The 27,891-nt window shown below is 37.4% G+C and overlaps 1 protein-coding gene across 1 annotated transcript in view; it reads right to left on the reverse strand.

Annotated features, from left to right (window-relative positions):
• LOC306863764 (ciliary neurotrophic factor receptor subunit alpha-like) overlaps positions 1–27,891 on the reverse strand; it is a 174,195-nt gene that overhangs the window by 106,775 nt on the left and 39,529 nt on the right. Inside the window, exon 2 of the mRNA XM_079407314.1 lies at positions 10,870–10,951. Coding sequence (XP_079263440.1) covers positions 10,870–10,951 — 82 coding nt within the window. The remainder of the gene's footprint in view (positions 1–10,869; positions 10,952–27,891) is intronic.

Consider the following 27,891-nt stretch of genomic DNA (forward strand, 5'->3'; position numbering starts at 1 on the left):
TAATCTGCATATTTTAAATTGGTTCTCTGAGAACAACAGCAGGAAAAACACTCAGATTCAAGCAGGGCAAAGTAAAGTTAATCATGCAATTACGAAAACGCATATGGAAAATGTCTGCATGGCCAGAGGTTGAACAATACCTGGTAGATCATTCAAGACACTAGGGATTAAATTTCAAAAATCCTTTTTAATACTCGCTTTTTGGCATCTGGGTACCTGCTCATAAATGTTATGTTTGGGTATGTGTGCATGCAGTGAAACAGTAATGCACTTTAACAATAAGGGATACAAAGGATTAGGCGGATTTGCACCTTAAAGGTGAAGTGTGTAATATTTTTGGTCTTAAAATACTCTCTTCTCGCTGTGTAATGTGCAGAGACAACTATGAGTAAGCCATTCATACGTTGATATCCCCAAAGAGTGTAAACACTGACAAACTTTCAAAACATTACTCTGTTTATTTTGAACGGTCTGAATAGTCGACGTCTGGCTCTATCAAATAAGGAAAAAAATCTAGAGAAAAACTCAAAAGTAATTTTCTGCCAGGACATTATCCATTGAGTTTACAGACATTTCCTTTAACCCTAAAATGCAACACAATTTAACGTGTAATTCAAAATACAGGCTGTGAAAAAAAAAAAAGATACTGAAAAAATATATATCAACAAAGTACTATACATGTTTGTGGCAGGACAAAAGGGGCTGTTTTATTGTATGTTGCTTTAATTATTATTATTATTATTACAAATGTACATATTTTCATATTCCCAGATTTACATATTTTCAAAATCAAACAGGTAAGACATCAAACGACAAAGCAATGCCACACACACCTATTTATTTATACTTACAAATTAGTAAACAGAAGAGAGAGGGGCTGCCACCACATTATTCCGTATGCGAGTGATTGTCCCAGTACTGTAAATGGAGACAATTTCAAACACTGCATGTGCACCTTCACACTCCTTTTTACATATGCAATACAGACCCCAGATTTGATTTCCCCATTTGCATCTGTTAGGCATTTCATTTCTCACTAAAGTTGCATTCACAGTTAACCGGAAATAGGGAAATAACACACTGTCCACACCAGAAATATATTGCTCATGTCCTCCGCATTAGTTTCTATTTACAAACAAAAACATCTGTGTGGAAGTGTGGGTGATTTAAACAGCTGTCTGGATAGTCCATGAAGTAGCCTTGGGAGATGCATTGATGTGCTGCTTAAGACGCTGTTATAAGGGAGAGAGAATAATCACACAGACAGGATGCTGTGATGACAATGTGAGCTTAATTTTGCCTAGCTCAAAACAATCACCACATTTTATGTATTTATTTTTTTACTTTAAGGCAGGCTACTCCAGTTTCATTGTTAAGATCCGTGCCGTGACGTCTGCTTGTGTTGGTCCATTGTGTTTTAACAAGTCCAAAGTCAATGCATCTGTCTACCAGGAGATTTTGGAGCAATTTATGCTTCCATCTGCTAACAACCTTTATGGAAATGCTGATTTCCTTTTCCAGCAGGACTTTAGCACCTGCCCACACTGACAAAACCAATTCCAAGTGGTTTGCTGACCGTGATATTACCGTGCTTGATTGGCCAGCTAACATGCCTGACCTGAACCCCATATGATATCTATGGTATATTTTCAAGAGAAAGATGAGAAACAGTCAATCCAACAATCCAGACGAGCTGAAGACTCAATAGTGCCTCAGCAGAGCCACAGGCTGATCACTTCCATGGCATTCCTCACTGATGCTGGAGTTTGTGCTATATGAGCCCCGACCAAGTATTGAGTGCATAAATGAACATACTTTAAAGAACTTGAACTTTTCTGCTTTGCAAATCCTTTTTTTTTTTTTTTAAGAAAATTCTAATATTTTGAGATACTGGATGTTTTACTTTCATGAGCTGTAACCTCTAATCATATACGAAAACAATCTTTGAACAACGTTAACATAACTTTAAGACACGACAAACTAGACCAGGGAACTCAAGACTTATAAAGACCAGGAAACAAAAGAGCAAACGAGATAATTAACACAAAACAGGTGACAGGACTAAACAATGATTACTAATTAATAGGAAACAAGAACAGGAACTACCAAATAAGGTCAAAACAGAACTGAAAGGAAACTAAACCGTGACAATATATATATTGAATATATATATATTTTTTTTTATTTGCTTAGTTGTCATGCAAAGGAAACTCAACTGAATAGAGAGTGAGGTTTGATTTATTTATTTTTTATTATAAATAATTATTAAATTTAACTGTATTGTTTTTCCATTTAATTTTACTTTGGCTAGGTTGGTTAATTGTCATGCAAGATTTGTCTCAACAATTTGGAGGAAGATTACATCTTCTTTGAGACCCAAATAAGAACTTTCAGAACAAACTCCACAGTGCTGTACGGTGGTGGGAGCTTTGTTCTTTTGTGATGCTACTCTGCGGCAGAAATTGGAAAACTCATAAAGATGAGGAAAACTCGATGAAGCTAACAATGGAAAAATCCTGTAAGGAAATGTGTCGCTATCAGCAGATGAGCTCTTGGGGATGAAAGACAATCCATTTTCCAACAGGGTCATGACCCAAAACATTGGGCAAAAGCTGCTGTGGTGTGGCTTAACAGCAATGAAAGTCCAGACTTCAGTCCAATTAAGCATGTGTGAAATGACTCAAAAACTGCTGTCTTGAACGGGCAAAGATTTCATTGCCAAGATGTGCAATGCTGTAGAGAGACTCACCGAAGGAAGCTGCCAGTAGTTTATAGGGAGTAGGGGAATAATGAACAAGAGAATAGAGTTAATAATCTTCATCTAAAGCAATAATATACAAGTTGGGAGATAATTCTTTTTGGTCTTGGAAAAACAGTAGTTTATTGCATAGTATAATTATGTCATGGCTAAGCATCATAATGTATCACTTATTCTCCAGGCATACTCATTAACAGCCGTCTGAATCAAACATGATTACTGCTAGCCCATCAGTAGGTGTGTGCTTTACTTAATGAAGTTCATTAAAATTGCAGATTACAATTATTATTATTTTTTTTTTGTCCATTAGAGCTTGGATCATGTTGGCAGTTGGGCAGTTAGATGGTCTTAGCACAGGGAATTCTAAATTTTGAATAAAAGTGAATCAGTGCTACTACTAACAAGCAGCATAATTAGAAGTTACACTTTTTAAGTGTAACTTCTTTTTAATTCTCTGCAAGATCATTTACAGAATACTGTAAACCGAATCCTGGAAATTCTTGGAAACTCTATTGATCTGACTAAGGAGAAATAATACTAGACTCTGACTTGTCAAGCAGTGTTCACTGTACTGAACAAGAACACTACGCATGAACTCTCACAAATCCAGCAGTCTGATCCGCAGTTCAACTCTGCCTCGCCAATTAGATGAATTTAGACACAGCAGAGCACTGAGACTGCAATGCATTGTGCAGCTCCATTAAGACTTCCAGCCCAGTGCCCGAATATATTAAAAACTGTGCTGACCTTCATGAGTAAACATCCCCATTAGCAAGCTCACAAAATCCTAGAATGGCTATGATATTTGGCTCCTGACCGAGGGGATGGACACTTAAGCTCTGTTCCAAAACCTAGTGAGCGGCCAACCAAAACAGCATTTAAGGCATTTTAGACATGATGTGAAAAATGGTTGGGGGGCATAACTTTACCCTAACAGCCTAATTTTGGCCAAACTGTAAATTAACATTCCTTGCAAAGTACAGCAATCCTAAATATCAATTCAACAAGTGCAAAATGCATTTTTTTTAACTCATTAGGGTATCAAGCTATTATCTTGATTTCAAATTAGAATGCTGTCTTAAACTTTAATGTCTAAAATGTTCATTTTTAATAAAAATAAATCATAATTATGGACACTGGATGAAGAACAAGAATGGGATTTATAAAAATAAGTTCTCGAGGGTACAGAGATGCAATCAGACAGGAAGTAAAGACACATAACTTCCTGTATCTCACAGTGATAAGAATAAAAGAGCATCGTTAATATAACACTGTCACATTATAAATGATTATTCACAGACTATTTTCTCTTCTCTTCATACAATAAAGATCAAATTGTGTCTTGTACTAAAAGATAGAGTTCACACAAAAATGAACATGTTGTCATCATTTACTCAGATTCATGACTTGAAAAAAATCTTGAATTTTAAATGTCTTGAAGAATGTTGGTCAAAATTTTGGTCAAATCTTGATGAATATATATATATATATATATATATATATATATATATACAAACACACACACAGTATATCTTAATATTCTTCAGAAGAAAGTAAGTCTTGCTTAAAGTAAGTAAAACAACTTTTTTTTTTGGATAAGCTATCCCTTAAAGTTGAAGAAATATTGAAGAGATTCATGCATTTCCTCACTCATATTTCACCCCAAAATCTGATGAATAAATATGCATTTTTACTTATAAAAAACATACTTTGTTTCTGGACTGCCCTTGACAGGATTCATAAGATTCCCCTTTATTGCCTCATTTCCACAGTTTAATTAAAGGAGGATAACAGTACAACTACGGAAGGGAAGTACACGGCCTACATCTGTAGCTTCACTCAAAACAGCTGTTTCCTCAGCGGCGTGTGTAGCCATGCCAATTTTATGCTTTCCGTGTTGGGATTTCCAAGGAGAACATCTTAAGCATTGATTGATGCTGGGAAAAGGAACTTTATTAACAGGGGAAAGTTTGAATGATTTATACACTATTGTGAGAGGTTTATTTTTGCACATCTTCCGCGGTAAACAGTCCTTTAGACGTTCAACAAGCAAATATTGAAATGCTGACGAACATTTCCTCGTCTGACACCCAATGTAAGATGTGTTTAGTTTAAATCTTTGAAGTGGTGCCGGAGCACCTTGAAAATGGTAGTGAAAGAGACGGTGTTAGCAGTTCATGCACCTGGCTTCTTTCACAAGCTTCTTTTTGTGATTGAAAATCGCCACCACGTTCGCTTTTATTTTCTCTTCACCCCCTGCCGATTCAAGGTATGAGTTTGTGAGATGGTTCACACTTCTGAACATAAATGCGCAATTGCGCCACAAAATCCACGCAGATTCTCTAGGGAGGCAATGTTCACACACTCTCACACCTCTAACAAAGCCAAAATTGTTGATGAAATTCACACTTGCACCCCAACGGGTGTCTGGTTTTCTCTATTTAAGGAGGACAGCTAGACAGCTTCCAAATTATTCATAATCACAGATTACCAACCGAAGACAATGTCCCGTTTTTTTTTTTTTAATTACCCATTTAAAGTGCAAATATCTGAAAATCATTAATTTGCCTTAGATTTGTGTGCCAGCTTCATAATCCAGCAAGTCTGGACATGAGACACATCACTCACCAACATTATTCATTCCACATTGCTATACTCGATTCGTCACCAAACAGCGCTCTTGTGTATTGTGAGGCCCTTTAGGCCACTAGAGACAAACAAGTGAAAGATTGAATTCAACAGCCTCTCCACACTGAGCCGAATTGGAAGTGACCAGGACAATGGATGTTCTGAAATATATTTGCTCTCATTCTCACTTAGGGTCTCATGAATAATTAAACTGTCAGAGATGGGCTTGTCTGGACTCAATCTCACTGACTGATGACATAAAGCAAGGCTTTGTCTGTGTGTTTCGGATGGAGGGATGGGGTTGGGTTGTGTTCTTAGTTCCAGTTTAAAAATATCTCTAGACTTCGTCATGATTTTTGTTCAAAAGGATACGGTTTACATTTCTACCATTTATTTATATTTCTGTTATATGTAAAACGTCTAAATCTTGTGTTTAATTAGGAAAAACATTGAATATAATGCAGGCGGCCATATGGCTTTCTCACTCAAATCAGATATTAACCAATTAAATAAGGTGTCAGAAATGAAAGGTGTCAGATTTAGACGAAGAAGAAGAGAGAGAGGAAAAATCTATTTAATCATGTGCAACCCATTATAGCAAAATAACCAAATGAGTGTCTTTCATATAGAAATTAAAACTACTTTTAGGTACTTTACATTATTACTAACATCCCATTTACACCACATATGTTATTTTGTTAGTTTAAATGCTCATATATCATACTGTTTATCCTCAGTATTAATAAGAAACTAATGTAACAATGATATACGTTGACATCAACACAGGTGCAAAGTGTTCATTAACGTAAAATAACGTTCCTCGATATTGCCTTCAAGTAAGAATATAGTTTATGGTGATTTACCTACTAAATATATTTGAATATACTCAAAATATAAATGAGCTAAATATCTAATCAGGGTTTTTGTATTTACAGAATACATAGCAAAATTAAAGAATTACGAAACTGTCCTGTTGTATACGATGGCTTAATTACTAATATAATCAATATACAGTGTTAATTTCACATACTAAATAAATTCAACATGAAAAAAACATACTTCCACAAAGGGTTTGAGCATGCTAATCGCAATTAGCACTGTTAACATTGGTTTCATTTACATTTATGCATTTAGCAGACACTTTTATCCAAAGCGACTTACATTGCATTCAAGTTACAGTTTTTACATTTTATCAGCTCTTGCTTTCCCTGGGAATCAAACCTATGACCTTAGCGTTGCTAGCGCCATGCTCTACTATTTGAGCTACAGGAAATGTTATCGAGTGCATAAAACAATGCAGACGCAGTGGTCAGTTGTGTATTTTACTTTATTTTAGTTATTTGGGAATTAAGAGTGAGCTCTTATTACTCACATTACTTCCTGTGCAAATTGAGCACTGATGATAAGCCCTGCCCCCTTCACGCAAACTCAAACACAATCAAAAAACTTTAAAATGACATAGCATTGAACTTTCCAGTGTCCGTAGTTAGTGTGTACAGCATGCGCAAAGGCATTTGTATTTCAACTTAACTTTTTCTGTTTTTGTCATATTTTAAGTTACGGAATTAAACTATACAAAATGATTTACATTTTGGTCTGGAGTGCAGGACGTACAAGAAGAATGCGGAAAGTCAAAAGTGTTCTGCACTTCAGTTGTCCGTACATGTGCCGCTACATCTATGTGTTACATTATTTCATCATTGTGGGGTCCACAGCAGCAGTGCACAGGGATCATACACATAAGTTCATGGTCAGTGAAGTGTACTCATAAACACTCAACTATGTACAAGATGTAACAGCAGATGGAAAACAAAGCACACTGTTTAGTGTTAATAGTCTTGGATCAACATCTTGGGTCAACCAATCAGATGAGGTTTAGGCTTATGCTGAGTTCCATTCAACTCGGTAGGAATTTTTTTTAAAGAATAAAATAGAAAACTACTTAAAATGAAACTTGAAAACGTTGTGATATGTGGGTGTACGGTACTAATCTATAAGCTCCAACACGGTGTGATTATTAAACCTAATAAGAAAATGTTTGCGGAGACAGGTGGGTTAAACACTGCAAATGATCCGCTATGTTTATAGTCATACACCTGCAGAACATATGTTAACATTATATGGCATTGTTTATCTTGTGCAATTAGGATGGAAGGAGGCTTCTTTGTTAAAACACCTGCAAAGCTAACAATAGCATGCCATTCATGAGCATCCAGTAAGTGTAATGTCGGAAGTCAGACATTTCAGGAATAGCCCACATCTGTTTTTTACATGGAATGCAGGAGGTGATGGAGCTTGAATGACATTCTTAACCTATCATTTCAATCTGCTGTTAGGTTAGGTAGTTATTGTCTAGGCATGGGTTATAGATAGGGTTAAAACTATGGTTGTTTGCCTGGAATGTTTTTCCAGGACTAACAAAAGATTTTGATGCAGGAACACTTCTTTCTTGGCAAAACCAGGGTTTACACCCTTATGCTTGTGATTGACAAGTTTGGAAAGTAATTTGGTCTTCAACTTTACTTACAAATCATGGCCAGCAACAGCCCCTGTTTTACACTAACCCAACTTGGAAGGATTACAAAGCTCTAAGGCAATTACTCACATTCATACGATCGTGAGAAGAGAGCCACCTGAAGCTGAATTAGGATGCTTTGACAGTTTGTCACTGAAACAAACATATGGTGCAGTATCAAGCTTTGCCCAAAAGGAAAAATAAATAAATAAAAATAAACACAGAGATTCTTAATGGCAGAATACAAATAAAGACTTTCCAAGAGGTCAAATATAATTTTATTACAATTATAGTAACTTAATGAAAAATGTAGTATATAAAAATGTATAGTATACTTAATGAAAAATGTTTCTTGTTGACTAAGAAACATTTTTCATTAAGTCACTGACTGTATGTGTCTTGGTTACTTTTAAAACATATTCATCAACAACTATACCTATCCTAATGATGCATTAAGCACACATCTTGTTTGTGTACTGTAATATAACAGTAATCTTTTCTGTTTTTGCGTAGTTTTTGTTTGTCCATCTGTATTTCCGTCTGTCTGTATATACTAGCGTTCACTGAGGCCACTTTTAAGTGTGTGTGTGCGTATGCAAAAGGCTTAACTGACATTGCATGGTTTGTGATGACTGCTGTCTAGATTAAATGCGATCAGCTGACCAATCAGAACACGTCGAAGCAGATAAGCAGCCATGACATCATCGTATCAAACTGTCCTGCCAAAGAAACACATGCCAATGACTAGGCATTATAGCGATGTAATCAGCTTTAGTGAGAGCCTCGCTTCAACAAAACGTGGGCCGCCGCAGGGGTGTGGGGGGATGACAACAGCATGAGACATCCAAGAAGATGCTTTATCACTCTCAAACAGTGTTCCAAACTGAAGCTACATCTGCAGTTTTGGCTGGCGTAGGGTCGGCAGCCCTTCTTTAGTAAGTATAGTCATTTAGCTGACAGTTCTATTGAAAGTGACTTCAAAGACAATATATAGTCAAGTCAAGTCACCTTTATTTATATAGTGCTTTTAACAATGTAAATTGTGTCAAAGCAACTGCACAATATCAAAAAAGGAAAATAGTGTGTCAATAATGTAAAAAAAAAGATCGTACAAATTAGTCCCTCTGAAAAAAAAAAGGTTCTGAATGCCCAGTCCTGCTCTCGGAGGGCCAACATCCTGCTGAGTTTAGCTTTAACCTGCTCCAACACACCTGCCTGGAGGACCTTGGTTAGCTGGTTCAGGTGGGTTTAATTAGGGTTGGAGCTAAACTCTGCAGGATGTTGGCTGTCCAAGAGCAGGACTGGGCACTCCCGGTCTAGATCAGAGTCACAATGGTGGTACAAGCTTTCTGTTACGAAACCAGATCTTTAACCACTACACCTCATCCCATTCCAAGTTCTAGTTGAAGGTTCAGTAGAAATATGTTCATCGACAGTCCAAAAGTAAGGTTGTTTCGCATCTGTTTTTTTTTTTTTTTTTTTTTTTTACCCAAAGCTAGAGTCAAGTTTTTTTGTTTAGTTTTTTTCATTGCGTCAGATAATGCTTTGAATCCATTGATTTCGAAGGAGATAGGGCACCATAAGGGCATAAAACTTGGGTGCCAAATCTTGCTCCTAAAGGGCAAATATCCATAATGGATTTAGCTCCAACACACTTGCCAGGAAGTTTCCATAAAACCTTGATTAGCTGGTTCAGGTGAATTTAACTGGGGCTGGAGATGCACTTCCCGATTTTGCTGAGTTAGATGTGTTCCTAGGTCAACATATTTTGTTTACCCTGGAACAACATTTTAATCCGAAAAATTAGTCTTGACCATATCCCTACACCTGAACCTAACCTTAACCATGAGAAATCCCTAAAATCAGAGGAAATGATAGATGAATGATACTGATGTACAAGCACCAAACACTGATTGTAAGGCTAAACTTCAAAAAGACTATAAACTGGTTCTTCAGATCTGATTGGTTAATCACAATGTTGTTCCAGGGTCAACAAAGATGTTGATCAAGGAGCATGTCGTACTTGGTAAAATCAGGTTCCGCGGCTGGAGATAAACTCTGCTGGAAGGTAGCAATCACTAAACACTAAAGTCTACTAAAGTATGATATTTTGCCATGCGACCAATCACTTTTGCTGCAATGCACTATAATGTAGTCAGTTCATCCAAGTAGCTGTTCCTTCTTCATTTGAAACTATATCACTCTTTCCAAACTCTTAAAATTAATTGTGTGCATTCCTTTCCATCAAACACTTTCTCCAGTGTGTAAGCGCCATCAAATATGTTCTGATTGGCTGTGATTGCCTTCACCATGGACAGACAAATTACTTGTTGATGGAAACTTGAGTTGCATCTTGTTATGAAATGGCGTAATATGCTGTTGTACCCAGCTTGAATAAGAACTCAGAAAATTACAATAGCTTTAAAGTAGTAGCTTCCAACGAAGCAAGGATGTCTCGATAACACTTCCACCCCGCTGTCTCACAAAATAACACTAAAATGGAATGCAGAAACAACATAGCTGCATATTCACCCAAGCATGAGAGAACCCATCACAGCCAGCAAGATAACATGTCTGGTCCAAACGTAAGACAGATTAATAAACACTCTGAGGATTGCTTTGTTCTGGAGCTTTTTGACCCAGTGACAGGCAAGTCTCTGTGTCTCCGGGCAGCCAGGTCATGCGTTAAATAGCATTCACATTCACACACCCCTCCCCACAGTCAGGTGATACTGACCCTCCGCTCACAATGTGACTTATCTGTTCCACTCTGACAGACAGATTGAAGGAGGGACGCAAAGAAAATGACAAGTAAAACGAAGACAGGACACATAACCAGAAAAGAACAAACTGATCCCTAATCTACAAAATATCTAACTGATGTTGTAGGAAATTGTCTTGCTCCTGTACAAACACATACAACGGAGACCCGCAACAGATGGAGGAAGTATTCAAAATGTAGACTTACCTTGCTGGCTGCGCCTTTGGGCATAAACCACCACCACGGCTGCAAGCACCACACAGCAGAAGGACGTCACAATGTTGGCCATCTGCGGAGACACACACAGAGGTAGATCGTGAGGCTTCTGGCCTGCCCGAGAGAAACTGGGTGGCACCGATGCCAAGACAGCATGAGGACAGTTTTCTCCTTCCCTCCCTCTCTCTCTCTCTCTCTCTCTCTCTCTCACTCGCTTGTTTTCTTTCTTCCAGTGTCTCTGCCTCCTGATTCCCCGCCCCACTTCTCCCTGTCTGTCTCTCTTTCTCTCTCTCTCTCTCTCTTCCCTTCTTCATAGCATCTCATCAGTGAAGTCAATGTCCTCAGGGACTGATATTCTCTCTGCCCAAATGGCTGCGGGATAGACAGACCTAGATAAGAAATAGGAGGAAGGAAAGACAATGCCAGACTGTTTGGATCCAGGATTGACCATCATAAAGTCCTTCACAGTCTCTCTCCATCTGGCCTTCTATCTCTCTTTTTATCTCTATTTCTCACCCTCTCCACACAAAAACTTCTTTGATCAATGATTGCTATTCCACAACTTGGGACAATGCTTCCTAACCTGGCTCCTGGAGTACCTCCAGTTGTAGGCCCAATCTGTTTGTATGTCTTCCATATGTGAAACACACATTTCAAGATCTGAGAGGTAGTCTCGTTCCAAACTCACTGGTTGAGCCAATGTTGTTGGCCACTTAAACAAACAGCCTAGATATTCCCACTACCTTACATGCAGTATATCATTGAAATATGTGTCTTGATCAATTAATTGAACTGTTTCTGTGACAGCCCTAGACTGTGAACAGCAAAACAGCCTACACTCTTATAATGGGAAATACTCTAGCCCTGTCAATCATTTTGAGTGTTCATGGGTTTTTGAGACATCGAGCTGACTTTGCCTTTGGAGGGCAACGTTTTGGAGAGAGGGCATGTGGTCAGAGTAAGCAAAACATTGGAAGTTTGCTGAAATCGCTTACGCTTTAATAGAGTTGCAGTTTCATTTAAATGTGCTGTGTGTAATTTCTGCACCACAAGTGGCACCGAACGGAATTGCAAAAATATTTACCATTTTTCAATCAAGTTTCAAAAACTCCCTTGCCTGCTGTTAGGTGCAGAATGTGTAGCTGAAGTTTGGTTTTGGAAAAACTGGCGAATTGAGTTCATAATAAGATCTCTGATTAAAGACTTTCAGATATTAGCTAATCTTACCATAGTTTGAGACATTGCTAAAATCACTTCTAAAACCATAGTGGCAACGTTTGTGAGATTACTTGGAAATCTGAATCTAGGAATAGCTGAGTAGCAGAAGACTTCCATTTAATCTCATTTACGTTGAGGAGAAATAATTGAGATATGAAAAGGATCCCTTTGGTAATTCTCTTTCCTATGGGAAGACTTGAGAGTGAAACATTTGAAATCCAGACCAAAAACAACACATTGTAGGGTCAGGAAATCAATTTGTCTCCCCAAGCACACCAGAATGTAAAACATTAAAAAGAGCCCGCAGTTAAAACAAACACAAAGAGAGGCATTCATCAGAGCGAGACAGGGAATATTCATAACCGTAGAATAAAACACTTTCTTCTGGATGAATGCACACATAAAGCCAAGGATGGAATACAGGCATTCGTTTTTTGTATACTCACTTGTTTAATTGTCTCCCATGATCCCAACAGTAGTTATTCATTAAAGTTAAACAGGAAATTATAACATGCCCCATTATCAGGATGGTTAACTTGCTAAAGGAAATGTATACACACTTTATTTATATATTTAACATCGCAATCACAACGCTGTCTCACTAATTGTGGAGAACTCGCATTTGCAGCAAAAGTTTGTGAATGTTTTTGCTGGCTTGAACGTCCTTGTCTTGGCTGGCGTTGAAGACGTAAGTGGGAGTGATGTGCATATAATATTTGTACAATAATTGTATTGATGTGGGTGTTTAATATTGTGGATATTTAGCTTTTGTCAGCTACTTATTATGTTCTGATTCATGGGTCTGCATACTTAGGGTGTCTTTTATCAACATGCTGTATTTACCCAGCATTCGTCACTCACTAAACACAAGGTTCACATACACACAAGTGTGAAGATAAGAGAGCAAACAATTTTCTTTGTTTGATCAATGTCACAGACTAAAGTCAATATTGTACATTCTCGCTGAATAACGTATTCGCATTTGTTTGTCTCTGTGTGTCGTTCATCAAAAATCCATCATAAACATTGCATGAGGTCATTATTTACATAGAGATGACAATAAAGCCTCTAAAATCAAGCATATGTCTGGATATTACTCAAATATTGTTGCACAGCATAATATCTTTAGAGGGTACAGTTGATAAATCTTTCACGTTAAATTAATTCAAAAGTATATCCAAATTTAAAGTATGTCCAAAATTACTTTCAGTATTTTGAAGTGCACTTTTCCATTCTTCAATTATCACCGCTTATAAAACCAAAGCTTTCCTCTATCCCGTTGAGATTCTTGAGTAAAGCAGAGAACTACTTTAGTCTGTTGACTGACACTTCATATTTATTCCAGCACTCAAGAAAAAAAAAATGGACTGACAGGAGTGAAATTAAAATTGTATCTCTCTGTCAGTTCTTCAAAAATCCTCCTGTTTCTGGCGGCCATAAGTAGCATTTAGCCCATCAAACTAGAGAACAATACATTTGATATCTGACAGCTCAGGGTTCTTTTCTTAATGACATCCCATGGCACTGCAGATTTTATAATAACGCTGCTCAATGAGACCCATTTTGCTCGTCTTTATCTCCTGTCTTATTTATTCATTTCTTATTTATGGCCATTGCTGCTGAATAGACGCATTTCCCTTACTGGTTAATTAAAATATATAATTCATCGTTGGTGCTGAATGATTTTTTGCACCCATCTCAGGTTCATTGTGATGTCGTGTAAAATTTGCATTTAAATTGGAAAGCCTGAACTGAATACTTGCAAAGAAGGTATGAAGTATAACAAAACAGTACCAGCAAGGAAAATCCCGCCACACCTTTGATTGAGAGATGGACGGAAATGGCAAAGACTTTTTATTATCTTTTTTTTTTTTTTTTACTATCCCTTCAGAAAAATCTCTCAACTTGCCAAGGCGTTCTCCAATATGAATCAATGTGGCCTAAAGGATATGGAGATTGGTCTACATGTTGAATACAAATAGCACTGCCAGTGGTAGTGAACCCAGAAAATTTTCAGTATCATATCAATGGTTTCTAACAGCGAATGATGTCTCCCTAGAGTTACAAAGACGAGACATTAAGCATTTAGCTTAAATAGCTCACCATTACATGCATGCAGTTAAATTCTTATACTTGCACTAACACACATTACACTGGCAAATCAGATTTGAATCCCAATATATCTACTGATACATGAAACTAGAATGTTAATGGCCAAATAAAAAGCTTGCATTCAAATGATGCATTCAAATTCATGACGATTCCTAATTTTGCATTTCCGGCAAAATCATTCCAAATGTATCATGAATATTCAATATTCAGCCCTAAATGTGACTGAACATCCAAAGATAAAATCTCAATCAATTTTCGACAAAGACTCCAGTCTTCTTACTGACACACACACACACACACACACACACACACACACACACTCTGAGGTCACATCCTGTAATTAAAGTCTTGCATCCAGCACCCCTCCTGACACTAACTCCCTTCATCAATTCAGTTGTATCAGAGATCTCTCAGATTAGCACCCATGCAACAGCGCACATGGCACCCGGCCATGCACACATACAACCAATAGCCCTGACATTTGAACCCGTCACATCACCCCTAATCGCATGCAAAATGCAATGTCAATCCTATCAAAGCCTGGGGGCTGTGATCTGCAGGCTGCTGTGCTGGTATTATTTTAAAAACAGGCCAATGATCAATACTGGATCAGTGCTTCAGCACTACGCTACAACACATCTTGTTTAGTTGGTTGATACTAGTATTCACTGAAAATGTGTATGGGGGAGTGTGTTTAAATGAAGGTAGAAGACAGCTCATTGACCAGTGTTAAATGTACTAGTTTGTTTAAAAGTATATTAGAAATACAACTCATGCAAATAATTATTATTCAGTGCTGCACATATTTAAATCAATCAATTTGGTATTAAAAGATATCATAAAGGGAACTAATGACTGTATGTGAAGGTCAACATGTCTCTTAAAAAGCCAGATTAGTTGACAGGATTCATTATTTTGATAGTTTGTATAAAAAATATCATGTGGTGTGACACCCCAAATGCATGATAATTTGTATAATTACATGAAATCTTGTAAGAAAAATATAAAGAATAAAAAGATGTGCATGTTGCATTCAAGAAATAAGGAAATTATGTTGTTACTTTTTACTCAGTGGTTACACCACATGACATTTTAAATCTAAACACATGACAGTTATTAAATCTAAATTTGGTATAAAAAGAACACATATTATGGTAACACTAGCATAGGGACAAATCCTTACTATTAATTAGTTGCTCATTAGCATGCATATTAATAGCATATTCTGCATATACCATATTTTACATCCCTAATGCTACCTAAACTTTACAACTACCTTTACTAACTGTTAATAAGCAGCAAATTATGAGTTTATTGAGGTTAAGTGTGAACCATATTATATTGGTAAATAAATAAACAAACAAATAAATAAATTAAATTAATAAAAAAAATAAACATAAAAACAACACGAACAAACCCAAGTGGCATTTTTGGTTTAAACTAGATTTTTATTTTTATTTTTTTTTCCTTTTCCTTATATTGGACATTCTTAATTATCACTGATCTACGTACAGCATGTATGCAATGCAGTGTTCATTTATGCTGGACCATTCTCTTTTTGCAATCTAATTACGAACCCATTGTGTTCCCCATGCCAAGTTAGCACAGCTGTATTTTAAAGCATGTGGCGTAAAGAGTTTATCGTGTATATGGCACCTTTAACAATTTTATGATAAAATAGTGCAGATGGACCTATGCAATGAATATTCATCTGTCAATGCCGTTAAATAAGCTCATTATGACTATATTAGCCAATGTAAATACGCAGGCCATCAACAGAATTGGTTTATAGGTTGTAATACAGATTGTTAGGTGTGATTTTACACTGTTTTTCTCTTCCATTATCCATCTGCATGACATGTATCAGCCCTTGTGCAAATGCAAGTAGAAATTCCCACTGCAAACAGTGTGCTGCTGGTATTTACCCACAATCCCACTTTGCAGTAAATATGTAGTTCATATTCTAAATGAGTTATTGAAGAGAGACTCGTCTATCTATAAACAGAGCCCTATGTAGGAGCTAAAAACACTCTATTTACTTTTTCCCACAAGGACTTTAAAATGCAGCACCCATGAATAGACCCTTCCTGCTTTGGGCCTGGTCCTAACCCTGGCCACCCTGTGTGCTAACCACACATAGCCAACTGGGACATTACAGGGAGACGAAATAAGCAGTCACCCTATAGCGGAATGCACACAGGATGCTTTTACACGCTATAAGAGGTCTATGTGTGTTTGTATTGACTTTACTGTGTGCGTTTGTGAATTACTGTATAAGGATAGCGTTGCTTACATCATTTAGCCAACGGATAAACAAAAGAGCAAGTGTTAAAGTACTAGCACTCAGTACTTCAAATATATTTTAAGGGGTGAATTAAGCATTCCAAGAAACAAAAAGGCTGTTTTTTAAAATTAGGCATTTAGACATAGAACTTTGGAAAACGCAGTCTTTCCCTTTGAAGCAGCTGGACCTGAACGACTAAAATGTACCTTGGTGGCCACCAAGTGGACTAGCTATAAAAAGAACTGTGATATCATCAAGTGAAGTCATAAACTCCCATCTCATTTTTGGGAATGAATAAGTTCTGCAGGCATTACTCTTGCTAATGTCTGTGGGCCCAAAATACATCAGTCTTTAGAAAGTCTTCACTGAGAAGGAGCGGTACGAGTCTCTTGACAGTGACTCAGTGATCTGTGACTTGTGATGTAATTATCCTTTTTCTATCGGTTTACTGGCCTAAAGAGAACATCTGTCATGCAGAGCCTAGGCTAATGGTCTAGGACACTTTGTTTCTCCCTTTCTCCCCTCAGAATCACAGATGAAGGCAACACTTTCAATCTCCAACGACTTTGGGAAGATCCATGGATCACAGCTCATTATAAGCCAACTGGCTGTCCAATGAAAAAGTAGAATGCCTTCTATTGCTCCACCCGTCCTTGGCACCTCATTGTTCTGATTGGATGGTTTTTAGGTTTAACCACATCACAAATGGTCACAGGTTAAACAGGTTAATTTGTCAATGTAACAAAGTTTATAAATAAAAATGACAGTGCTTTGTAGGGAAACAGATGTTTGACAGAGTCAGCCATTCAGATAGTTCGGGTTCAAAGGTTCCAGCTGGCAATTGGCAGGCGGAATGCCCTGTGGTGGTACAGGGGTCTGCCTCTGCCACCTCTGTGCAAAAGCAACATCTGTTCCTCAGATAAATTACTGAAACTGAAGCCAACTGTATATGATGCTATTCTGATGTGAGACACCGAGCAAGAAACGTGGAAAAGTCACAATGTGAGGATCTCTTAAAAGAGCTTTAAAGAGAAGTCGAGAAAGGCCAGTAGAAAGAAATACAGAAACACAGAAAAAAACAGAAGGAGAAGAGAGCATCAAGAAACTGACAGGTGGTTAGCCCTGAAGCTAGGGCGTTTTCTGCCCACTCGCAAAATAATTATTTGGCTCCAAGAGTCCTTCAAACCGAAATACCACAGTGGCTCTGTCTTTCTCTGATCATTTCTGTCCGTGGGCCTGGCAGATGTCAACCATGAAACCTCACCACTTACTCAGTTCTCAGGCAGTGTAGTTATTTATTTATTTTATATATATATATATATATATATATATATATATATATATATATATATATATATAATTTTTTTTTTTTTTTTTTTTTTTTTTTTTTTTTTCAGATGACCAAAGAGGCCAAAAACTGGCAATGACTAAAATGTTAGAGTAGGCACAATTTACGAAGAAAAATATGAAAAGTTGCACAGGAGGATCTGAGGTGGGAACTTAAATGTTGACAGATCAAACTCTTCATGGTTCTATTATTGTGTCCATAATCAGCAAACTTAACCCTAGTTAACATAAGAGGAACTGTCCCCTTAAAGTTATAGTTAACCTAAAAATGAAAATGACCCCATTATTTACTCACCCTCAAGCAATCCTAGGTGTATTTGACTTTCTTCTTTTAGACAAATACAATCGGAGTTATATTAAAAAATGTCCTGGCTCTTCCAAGCTTTATAATGGCAGTGAATAGCAGTCAAGATTTTCAGCACTTTTCATGGAGCACTTTTTTATGATGGATGGATGCACTTTTTTGGGCCTCAAAATCTTTACCACTATTCACTGTCATTATAAAGCTTGGAAGAGCCATATACACCTAGGATGACTTGAGGGTGTGTAAATCACGGGGTAATTTTCATTTTTGGGTGAACTAACCCTTTAATACATGTATTAAAGTAGATTCAAAGACATTATCTGCTAAATCAGTTGCTCTAAAATGGTTTTACATCAGGACTCAAATTTTACACTGGACATCAATTGATGAACCAACATTATGGTTAGCACAAGTCATGCTTATTGCAAGCGAACTCATATTTAGTGCAGTCTGGGTTGTATTGTCTTTGTCCTTGCATAGGTTTTTTAGAGTTTTTTAAGGATGAGGGTATGTCACACAACATGGCCTCTACCTATTTTTGCAATTTCCCTCAAGGCACAAATTAATTTGCACAAAAATATAACAGAGTTGGATCGGAAACATCACCTCTCACGCCACTCTTTCTGCCACTGTGCTCATGGGCAAATTACTGTCACTAAATACATTTAAGAATATTAGATGACTGTGTAGACACTCTGGTGTCATCTGTACTCGGATGTACCAGAATCTGTTTGGTGAACTCTCTCCTTTCACACCTTCATGTTCACACCCCAGAGGCTGGTGTCCTACAGATAGCTGAAACCACTGGAAATTTGCCCAGGGGCCTTGTTTGAGCTGTAAGGCAGGGCCCTGGTGAGGTGCTCCTCTCATCACCACTCTGACAGAGTCATTAGGATTCTATTCCCAGCTTACTTCTCTTCTCAGTGCTCATTAGCCATATAATCAATTACAGCCAGTCCACACTCACATCGTCTTTCCTTGCCAGATACCTAAATTACACATGTGGGAGAATATTCCACCGAGGTGGTTGGTCACTTTCCGCACTCTGAAAAAGTTTGAGCTTCATGAGATGAAGAAAAGGTGAGTGCATCCAATATAATAAGGACAATTTGTTTTGAGATAAAGTTTTGTGGTATCGACTTAGTCTAGTTGGTTGAACGTCTGATATATACGGCACACAAAATTGGAAACACTTCAGGGACTTCAAAGTCGTCATCTGATTGGTTGAAATATACAAGATTACCAGGAGAAGAGTTTGTCACGATCTTTAACATTCCAACTGGAAACAAAGATACCATGACACCAAGACCCCTCATGGAAGGAAAAAGCTGTCATGTTTACAACTGTGACGATGAGCACTTATGATCAACTAAATGCTGGATTTTTTAAAAGTATGTGAAATATGTAAAGTTTACAGCATAGACTCTGTAAATTGTGTTTTACACACTGGTCTGTTATTGTGGGTACGTTTCGATGCGGCACAAGTGAAACGTGATTGGTTGCTTTACCTGTCAGTCATATGGCCTCTTTGGGGGGCCATGGCCATTCAAAGCAGCCAAGGTTCCCAGCACTCCTGCCGTCAGGCTGAATGTCTGTCTACGTGAGACTAGTTTTCACTAAAACTTGAAGTTCAGTAAAACCATTAACATTAACACAGTCTCATCCCAACTCGTCACATATTGACGCTTGGTTTTTGCGTCGCTTTTTGACGCTCAAGGTACCCCTTTCGCTTCACTTTTCGACGTGAAGGGAAGGTATTTTTTTTAAATAGGAAACACTTAGCGTATATTAATCATTTTTAAATAAATTATGCCAGTACTTGCATCTGCCTCCTATATCTTGCGTTTTCTTCACAGATGGTAGGTTTAGGGGCAGGGGTTGGGTAAGTCACTATTTTGACTGTTTACATTCAAAAATCACACCTCTACATATATGCAATAATGCCAACCTTATTATGACAATAAAATTCCCAATAGCGCGTTAGCATATCGACGCCGAACAATTACGCTTCCCTTCACGTCGAAAAGTGACGCTAAAGGGGTACCTTGAGCGTCAAAAAGCGACGCCAAAACCAAAGCGTCAATATGTGACGACTTGGGATGAGACCGGGTTGTTAACATAGTTGGTCAAATGATACCTCAGATAAACGGCATGACCAAAATGATGCGCTTGATGTGAACATACAGTCATAATATTGCCATATTATGCCAATTGGGAAACCCAGTGGTCTTCATGACCTCATGGACGCTAACAAAGGCTGTTTGTGTGTGTCTATAGGATTACAAAGACCACTGAGTGTCCAAATTGGCATTTTGCGGTTCAAAAGGGTGCCTACCGGTGTCTCGGTTGATGCACTCACAATGTGCTCTTTTGTGAAGATTGCACTGTTGTGGACGTCATGGTGATACCAACAGTCCATGCAACATTACATCATAGTGGATTCAATGAGGACCGCATGAGCTGTGGTCACCATTTGGAACAGAGGCAAAGTTTGCTGATGTGAAATAAATACAAATTGTTTTTCAAGCAACTGTGTATGGTCTTTGTGGACAGTAATGGAACAAGGTCTTCTTCCATAGGAGCCATTTGGAATTTCATTTCAGATTTCATTTTCGCACAGACCCGAAATCACAAACAAAATCCTCCTAATTCAACGCAATTACACCACCAACCTGGAAATCGGTGTGTGTGCACTTTTCACTCTGACAGAGTCCATCGATTTGTGCTGACAGAGACAGACAACTCTCTTGCATCACTGAGTGCAACTGCTGTAGGTCTTTTCACCTTGATGAGCAACTCCTGACTCGACATTACAAAGATATTCATCAGCAACCTCTTTCCTGTGTTGGACGGTACAGTAGAGTGAACTACAGAGTCTGCCGTCAATGAAACTGTTGCTGTAACGAACAATGGGTCTGAATCATACGAGAAATTTATTGAGCAGTCTTGCTTCCGGGACAGGAGGCCATAGCGCAGGAATATTCTGAAAGTATAGGCCACTTTGGCTCAAAGGAACCTTAAATTCAGTCACTGGCACATATTACAAGTTGATTCAATAGACATTGACAGTTCTTCCTCTGAGAAAAAGAGACCCAGATCAGGTCTCACAGTCCGCCCGTGCCTTTGACTCAGTCATGTTGCATAATAACCTCCCTCTTTTTGAGTACAAAGCCTTCCCAAATGACAGGTGTTTGACTTAGTATGCCCACTCCAGCTGAGCTCCAGCTCACCAGAGTGCAATTGACAATCACCTTTCACACTTATTGGAGAAGGCCTGTCTAAAAAACGTAGAATTGGGTTATTGATCCACTGACTCTTATTGTCATTGCTCTCAAAGTCAAGCCGGTGGTGTAGTCTCCCATTCTTTAACGACCATATCATGGAATGGAACACCACGACCAAAATCCGAAATGACGACATGCATCAGTAAATACATGAGAGATCATTCAAATGTGATATTTTTGCCACAAAGCTCTGTTGACTTTGGGGAGTTTCAGGCCTCTTCTGTGATCACGTTCTGCCACGTATATTATGACTGAACTTAGACAAGGCGCCTGGCATGTTTGCATTCAACCCAGAGGGATGCAACTCAGCAAAATCTATAATTGCTAATAGCATGCTAATAGGGAGGGATAATGGAGTTTATTTCTGGGGCTACTTTTGTGCATCTATTGAGTATGTTTGGCAGGGATAGCCATGCTAGCTAATCCTTACACCACCTCTCCTCGGCCGCCTTCAGTCTGTAGGCTAATAAATAATGAGCTTCAGTGAGTTATTGATCTCTCTTGCTCTCTCACGTTACTCAGAAAGGTCTTTTTCAGAATAGGAAAATTAGAGGGAGAGCGAAAGCTCCTAGCATTTCAAACAGAAAGGATATTAGCATTTTGATGGTTTGAGGTGAGGATTAGTTCTTTCTTTAAGAGAAATCCAAAAGGCATAAATTAGGTATCACTTATATCATTCGCCACGAAAGACGGATGTATGTTCGATGCACAGAATAACTCAGTTCTGAATAATGCTTTTTAAATGTCTTTTTTGATGCAATTACCAACCATGCGGAAATGACATTGATTACAAGGCATGTAAATATTATAATAACCGAACAGCTCTGTTATATTTGTATACTCCGATTGTCTAACATTTCAGCCATTACTGACAGAAAGCCAAGAATATCTGAATAACACTTTTCCCCTCGTTCTTCCTGTTTGGTCAGTAATAAACACCACACACAAGCAGAGCCGCTGCTGTCATGTTGAGCAAAATCAGCTCACAGTGCATTAGCTGCTCTATCGGAGAGAGTATCGATCCCTCCGAACATGGTTTACAGCTACAGAGAGAGGAAGAGGGGAGAGAGGAAGAGGGAATGCATGCATTTTGCTTCATATATTGGCTTAGAGCCGAAGACTCGGCTTGGCTGTATTGCATAACTATAAACATTTCTTTATAAAGAGAATTGCAATTTCTGTGAGTGCAGAGCTACGTAGCAAACTGAGTGTTTTTATTTGATTGGCTGTTTATTCTTTGTGGTATTTTATGATAACTACACTGTAAATCTTTTTTTTTTTCTTTAGGTAACTTAAAATATTGCTATGCATTTAAAAATATTAAAATAAATGCATTTTATTCTATTACAAATATTGTTTTTGCATTACATTTAGTTGCTAACAAGTCACAACAAGGGTCAGATCAAGTGCAAATAGCTCTTTAAGGCAACAACTACACATATTCAGTCTTTCAGAGCAATATGTTAATAATCAGGCTTGTAGACAATGACAAAATAAAGATTATTTGCAGCTAAAGTCTGATTAAAATGTGCACAAATCTGAGGCTTATTTTCATTAAGTTTTTTGGTGGACGGTATAATGCACAGGAAGTGATATGCTAAGAAAGGAAATATATTAAGGTAATGCTCTCACCCAGAGATTACTTCTGTAATCATTATTGACATAGCCTTAATTATTTATTTATTCACTTGGCAAATTCTCTTCACAACTGCTCACTGCCAGAGGCAGCAAACATGATGGAGTCTTAGAAATTGAGTAAAAAAGTTGGTGACAATGGTTCTTCTTTTATTTTTGCATTACTTTTTAGTGGAAGTATATGATATTATGATTAAAAAAAAAACCCTCTTGGCATGAAACTGATCGATACAATACAAACTAAAACTGAGGTGTGATGGAAGTAAGGAAACCTGCTTTCTGTTTTATAAGGCTGGAAGTTATGTTTTTATCAAGGCCTGGGATGTAAGGTGTGCTCGCTGAACTCAAATATGGATCGAATGCTCCTGTCATGTGGATCCTGGATTGTTCCAAAGGTGTGAGCTTAGAGAATAGAGAGAAAGACAGGTGAACACAGGTCTCTCACCCTCACTTTCACTGTATCTTCGCCTGTTGAGACTTGTAACATTTGCACATTGAGTTCGGTCTGGAAGAAATGTTAGCATTTTGAGTCCTGATGTGACTTTGATCGATGCCAAATGGTGGGGAAATAATTGTTCAAAGATTCACAAAATGTGATTTTTTTTGTGATTTTTTTTCTGTGCTCTCTCATGAGGACATTGTGCTGAAATGCACATTATTGCCATGCATGCATTCAGCAATTTACTTAAGTAATGTGACAAATGTCCTAGTGCAACAGAGTATTCAAATGAGGTTGGGACTTGATTTTATCCATGTGAAATTGATTGGAGTTTTTTTTTTTTTCTCTCTCTCTCTCTTTCTCTCCTTTGGAATAGTGGGACCTAATGAAATTGTTGTAAGTGTTACCATTGTCTTAACTCTAAAGCTTAAGCTAAAATTAAAATGTTGTTAAAACAATATTAAATAATTTTCAAATTATTAAAAATAATACTAAAATATGTGTATTAACAAAGCAAAAGGGAGGTTGGTTTTGCCTTCATGTTGACTATGTCTATGTTGCTAACTGCATACATAGAGCTATCTTTTACAAAATGCAAACAAGATGCACAAACTTGCTAAAGCTAGTCTATTAAAATCAGTGCTGTTTGATGCATATGAGTACATATATGGTCAGGTCACCTCCAGGTTGGTTCATGCTGAAAGAAATGTTGTGGGGTAATTGAGAACAATGCTATGAATAATAAATCGATTCGCTGTAGCAATTGTGGCAGTGGTCTGTTTATCAAAAAGCATGCTTTCCCCCTCCGTAAAATATCTGGATTTACTATCTGTTTAATAACACTAGAAACTAAATCAGTGACAGATCATATATTATGCCAAACAAAAAAAAAACAAAAAGCTATTACAGATGGAGAAGAAGATTCTTTAAGAGGGATTTGCGGGTAATTCAGTCCTTAATTACTCTTTCACCGACATCCTGAGGGACTTTGGGCAAAGTATGACATCAATTTCAACACAGGTAGATCTATCTACAACATTAGGGTTTAACCACACATCTCTCATGCAGAGTTGATTGAACTTGGCTCAGGTGTAAGCCTAAATGATGAGGAATTTAAATGACATTTTAATCAATTTGAGATTAATCTGTCCCTGTTCTATTTACTCAGCGGTATTCCATAATGCACTGTGGAAGATTAGCATACAACTCATTAAGCAGCCAAATAAGTCATTTTCCTATATAACAACTAATGTACAGTCTAATTATGCAAAAAAAAAAAGGATTTTAATTCTCAGTTGTTGCATTCAAAAATGATATTTGATGAATGGCGAGGGAAATTCTCGGTTGTGTGATCTGTGAGTGGATTATAAAGGTGGAACCGTCAACTTTCCTCTGTGCATTTAGAATAAAGGCAGGCGAAGCCAATCGAGATCCAAATTTCATGGCGGCTTTTCAAGGATTAGACAGCAAGCCCCTGCCTTTTGCATCCCTGCCTTTCAGACAAACGAAGCCCTTGATCTTTTTCAGATCATGTCGCGCACCATTCATCATTCTGACAAGTTTCAGAGAAAGGACTCCACTTGCAAAGTTTCTTTTGTTAAATGGAAGATTATATTGGAGCAGACACAATAATGGCCTTTACTATGTACACCAAATTAAGACCCTGTGAGCTGAAGATGTCTGCCTGTCAAAAAAGCTAAATGATTTTCTGCTATTGGCACATGAGTCATTTTCTAATTCGTACAAATCAGTTCAATGTGCCGCAACGGTACACAGCTTTGCATGAATGAAACTTGCCTCGAAATAGCCTGATTGTTTATAAGATGGTTTTTGGTTTAAAGTCAACATGAAATGCTGTTTGCAACCCATTTTAACTGAGGGAAATCAAGGCATGAAATGGGACAAATGTAGGGTGGGATGACCAGAATGGAGCCAGATGGTTGGAGGAAAGAGGTTGAAAAGCAAGAGTGCACTGCAAATATTAAAATTATACAGATTTTTAAAAAGTGTACATGCAGATAAAAGAATATTCAATGTGAAATATGAAAGAGAGAGAGACACTTTTGTGACTGTTTATTAACTCACTTAAGTACAATTTTAAAGTGCACTTTGTAATAATATCAGATACATTTTAAAGTACATCTAAAATCTTTTTTTTTTCATTGTTTTAATATTTTATCATACTTTAAAGTACACTTATTCTGAAGGTACTTGATTATAATTGTATCTGCACTGTGATATTTGATGTTAAATATCAATATTCAATAAATATTTATATAAAATTTATAAATATATTATTTTATTGATATTGGTATTTTAAATGTGTAATTTGCAATATAAATTGCATTAATATATTTTACCCTAACTGTTTGTCAGTACATTTAACAGTATGCTTTAACCATATTTCAAATACAATACAAGTAATTAGAAAATTGCATATAAATATGTATTTAAGTCCTATGTAATTAAGTGAAGAAAAAAATTCTTAGTTTAACTAAATGCATTTAATATAAAGGTAATGTATTTTCATTTTTAATGCAATAACATGCAATTAATCGTCTGAAAACCCATCCATTAATTTACACTTAATATTATTTTACAGTATTTTCGTAAGTACTCATTTTAGAAGTATACTTGTAAGGCATTAGATGCAAAAATGATGCAAAATGTGTGTTTTTAAGTATTTTTTTCAAACAACATGCACATTTCCATCACATAAATTACTCCGTTCACGGCCCAGTAAAGTTTCTTATACCTGTGCCTTGGTAAATGCATGTCCCTTTGTTGCATTATTAAATAACCCTTTAAGTTATGACCTTTACTCTCACATGGGGCTTGGTTTACACTCAGGCATATTAGAGGACAGCCCATGGGTGATATGAGACCCGTGATACATAGAGAGCATCATCAATAAAAACAGTAAGGGAGGCAACCGCTGCCAAGACAGCACTCAGAGAGACTGAGGCTAAATCCGGTTTCATATTATCATTACACATCCCAGGCACAGATGAAAGGGAACCCTCCTTTAAATGGGAGTGAGATGGATCCTTCAGCATAAAGGACCACTTGGGACCAGAGACAAGGAAAGCAATTACAGGTTTACAGTGCTGATATTCTGCAAGTCATTGTAAGTTAATGCTGGGGAGGGAGGAAAGATGAGGTGAGGGAAGATGACCTGCGACGGAAGGTACAGTTGCACGTGACGGGGGAGCGCGAGAAATGTGTTTACAGCCACATTGGGCCGTGCTTTCTAGATTTACAAAACAACCAAAGCGCCGCTGTGGCTAGACTGCTCTTTCCCAGCCCTTGCAAAATGGTAGACGTTAAATAAATATATGCAACAAAGGAGCATGGCAAGCAGTGGATTAAAGACAAGGGGGACTTGTATTAATATAAGACGTGAACAGCCCACAAACTTCAGTCGAGACTAGCAGTCTGGAACAATAACTGCAGGGGATTAACTGCGTAAAAGGCCTTCGGAAGGAAACTGTTTGACCAAACTAATTAAGTTAAAAGTTGGGGGGGAAATAAATAAATTACTCGACTGAGAGCCATTCAACCAATTCGAGTGTGGAATACATGGAGTGTTCTTGAAAAGCAGCGAAATTTGCCTAAAAAGAGAGAGAGGGAGAGAAAGAAAGAAATTGCTTTAAAAATGTCAAGATTGCGTGAGCAGTCTGAAAAGAGAGAGAGGGCACAGATATCCCATGCTAATTCCAGCGAACCGAATCCCCATTATTCTAGCAAGTAGAATAAAAAAAGTTTAATAATACGGCAAAGACAATCTAGTTTGTGAGAAATATATTGGCTTTCCTACACTTCAATTGTCTTGTTTCTCTTCCAAACAAACACATAATGAAAGCAAGACAAACTTTGCATTGTTTACAAGGACACAATGAGCACTAAACCCTCCCAATTATGAATATGGTGTCACAACAGAGCAGTTTGTTGTATATCTATATGGTCTATTCATACACCATGAAGGTCTAAGAGAGGCTTATACTGAAATATGCTTTTAAAAAGTCATGCTCATTGACTTTCTGAATTTCTGAGACATGCATATTTCTGCATTTTGGGGGACTGAACCATGTCATTTTTTTTTTTTTTTTGATGACTTCACATAATTTACCCATATTCCATACAATAATTGTTCCATTAGATGTGCAGAACTCTAGCATGTGTAGCTGTATTGAGTTCTCTGCTTTTGCTTTTCAAAAAAAATTAATAAAAAAAATTATTACTTCTATTATTCAGTGTTTTATGTAGAACATCATTAGCTAATATACTATATTTATCTTCCCGTGTCCCTGAAAGCTTGTTACATTAAGTCATTATAACATTCCAAGTAATGGCGTTCATTTCTTTATCCATTAAAAACAAAATAGTCTCC

The sequence above is a fragment of the Barbus barbus genome (genome assembly GCF_936440315.1).
Source record: "Barbus barbus genome assembly, chromosome: 45".
Lineage (NCBI taxonomy): Eukaryota > Metazoa > Chordata > Actinopteri > Cypriniformes > Cyprinidae > Barbus > Barbus barbus.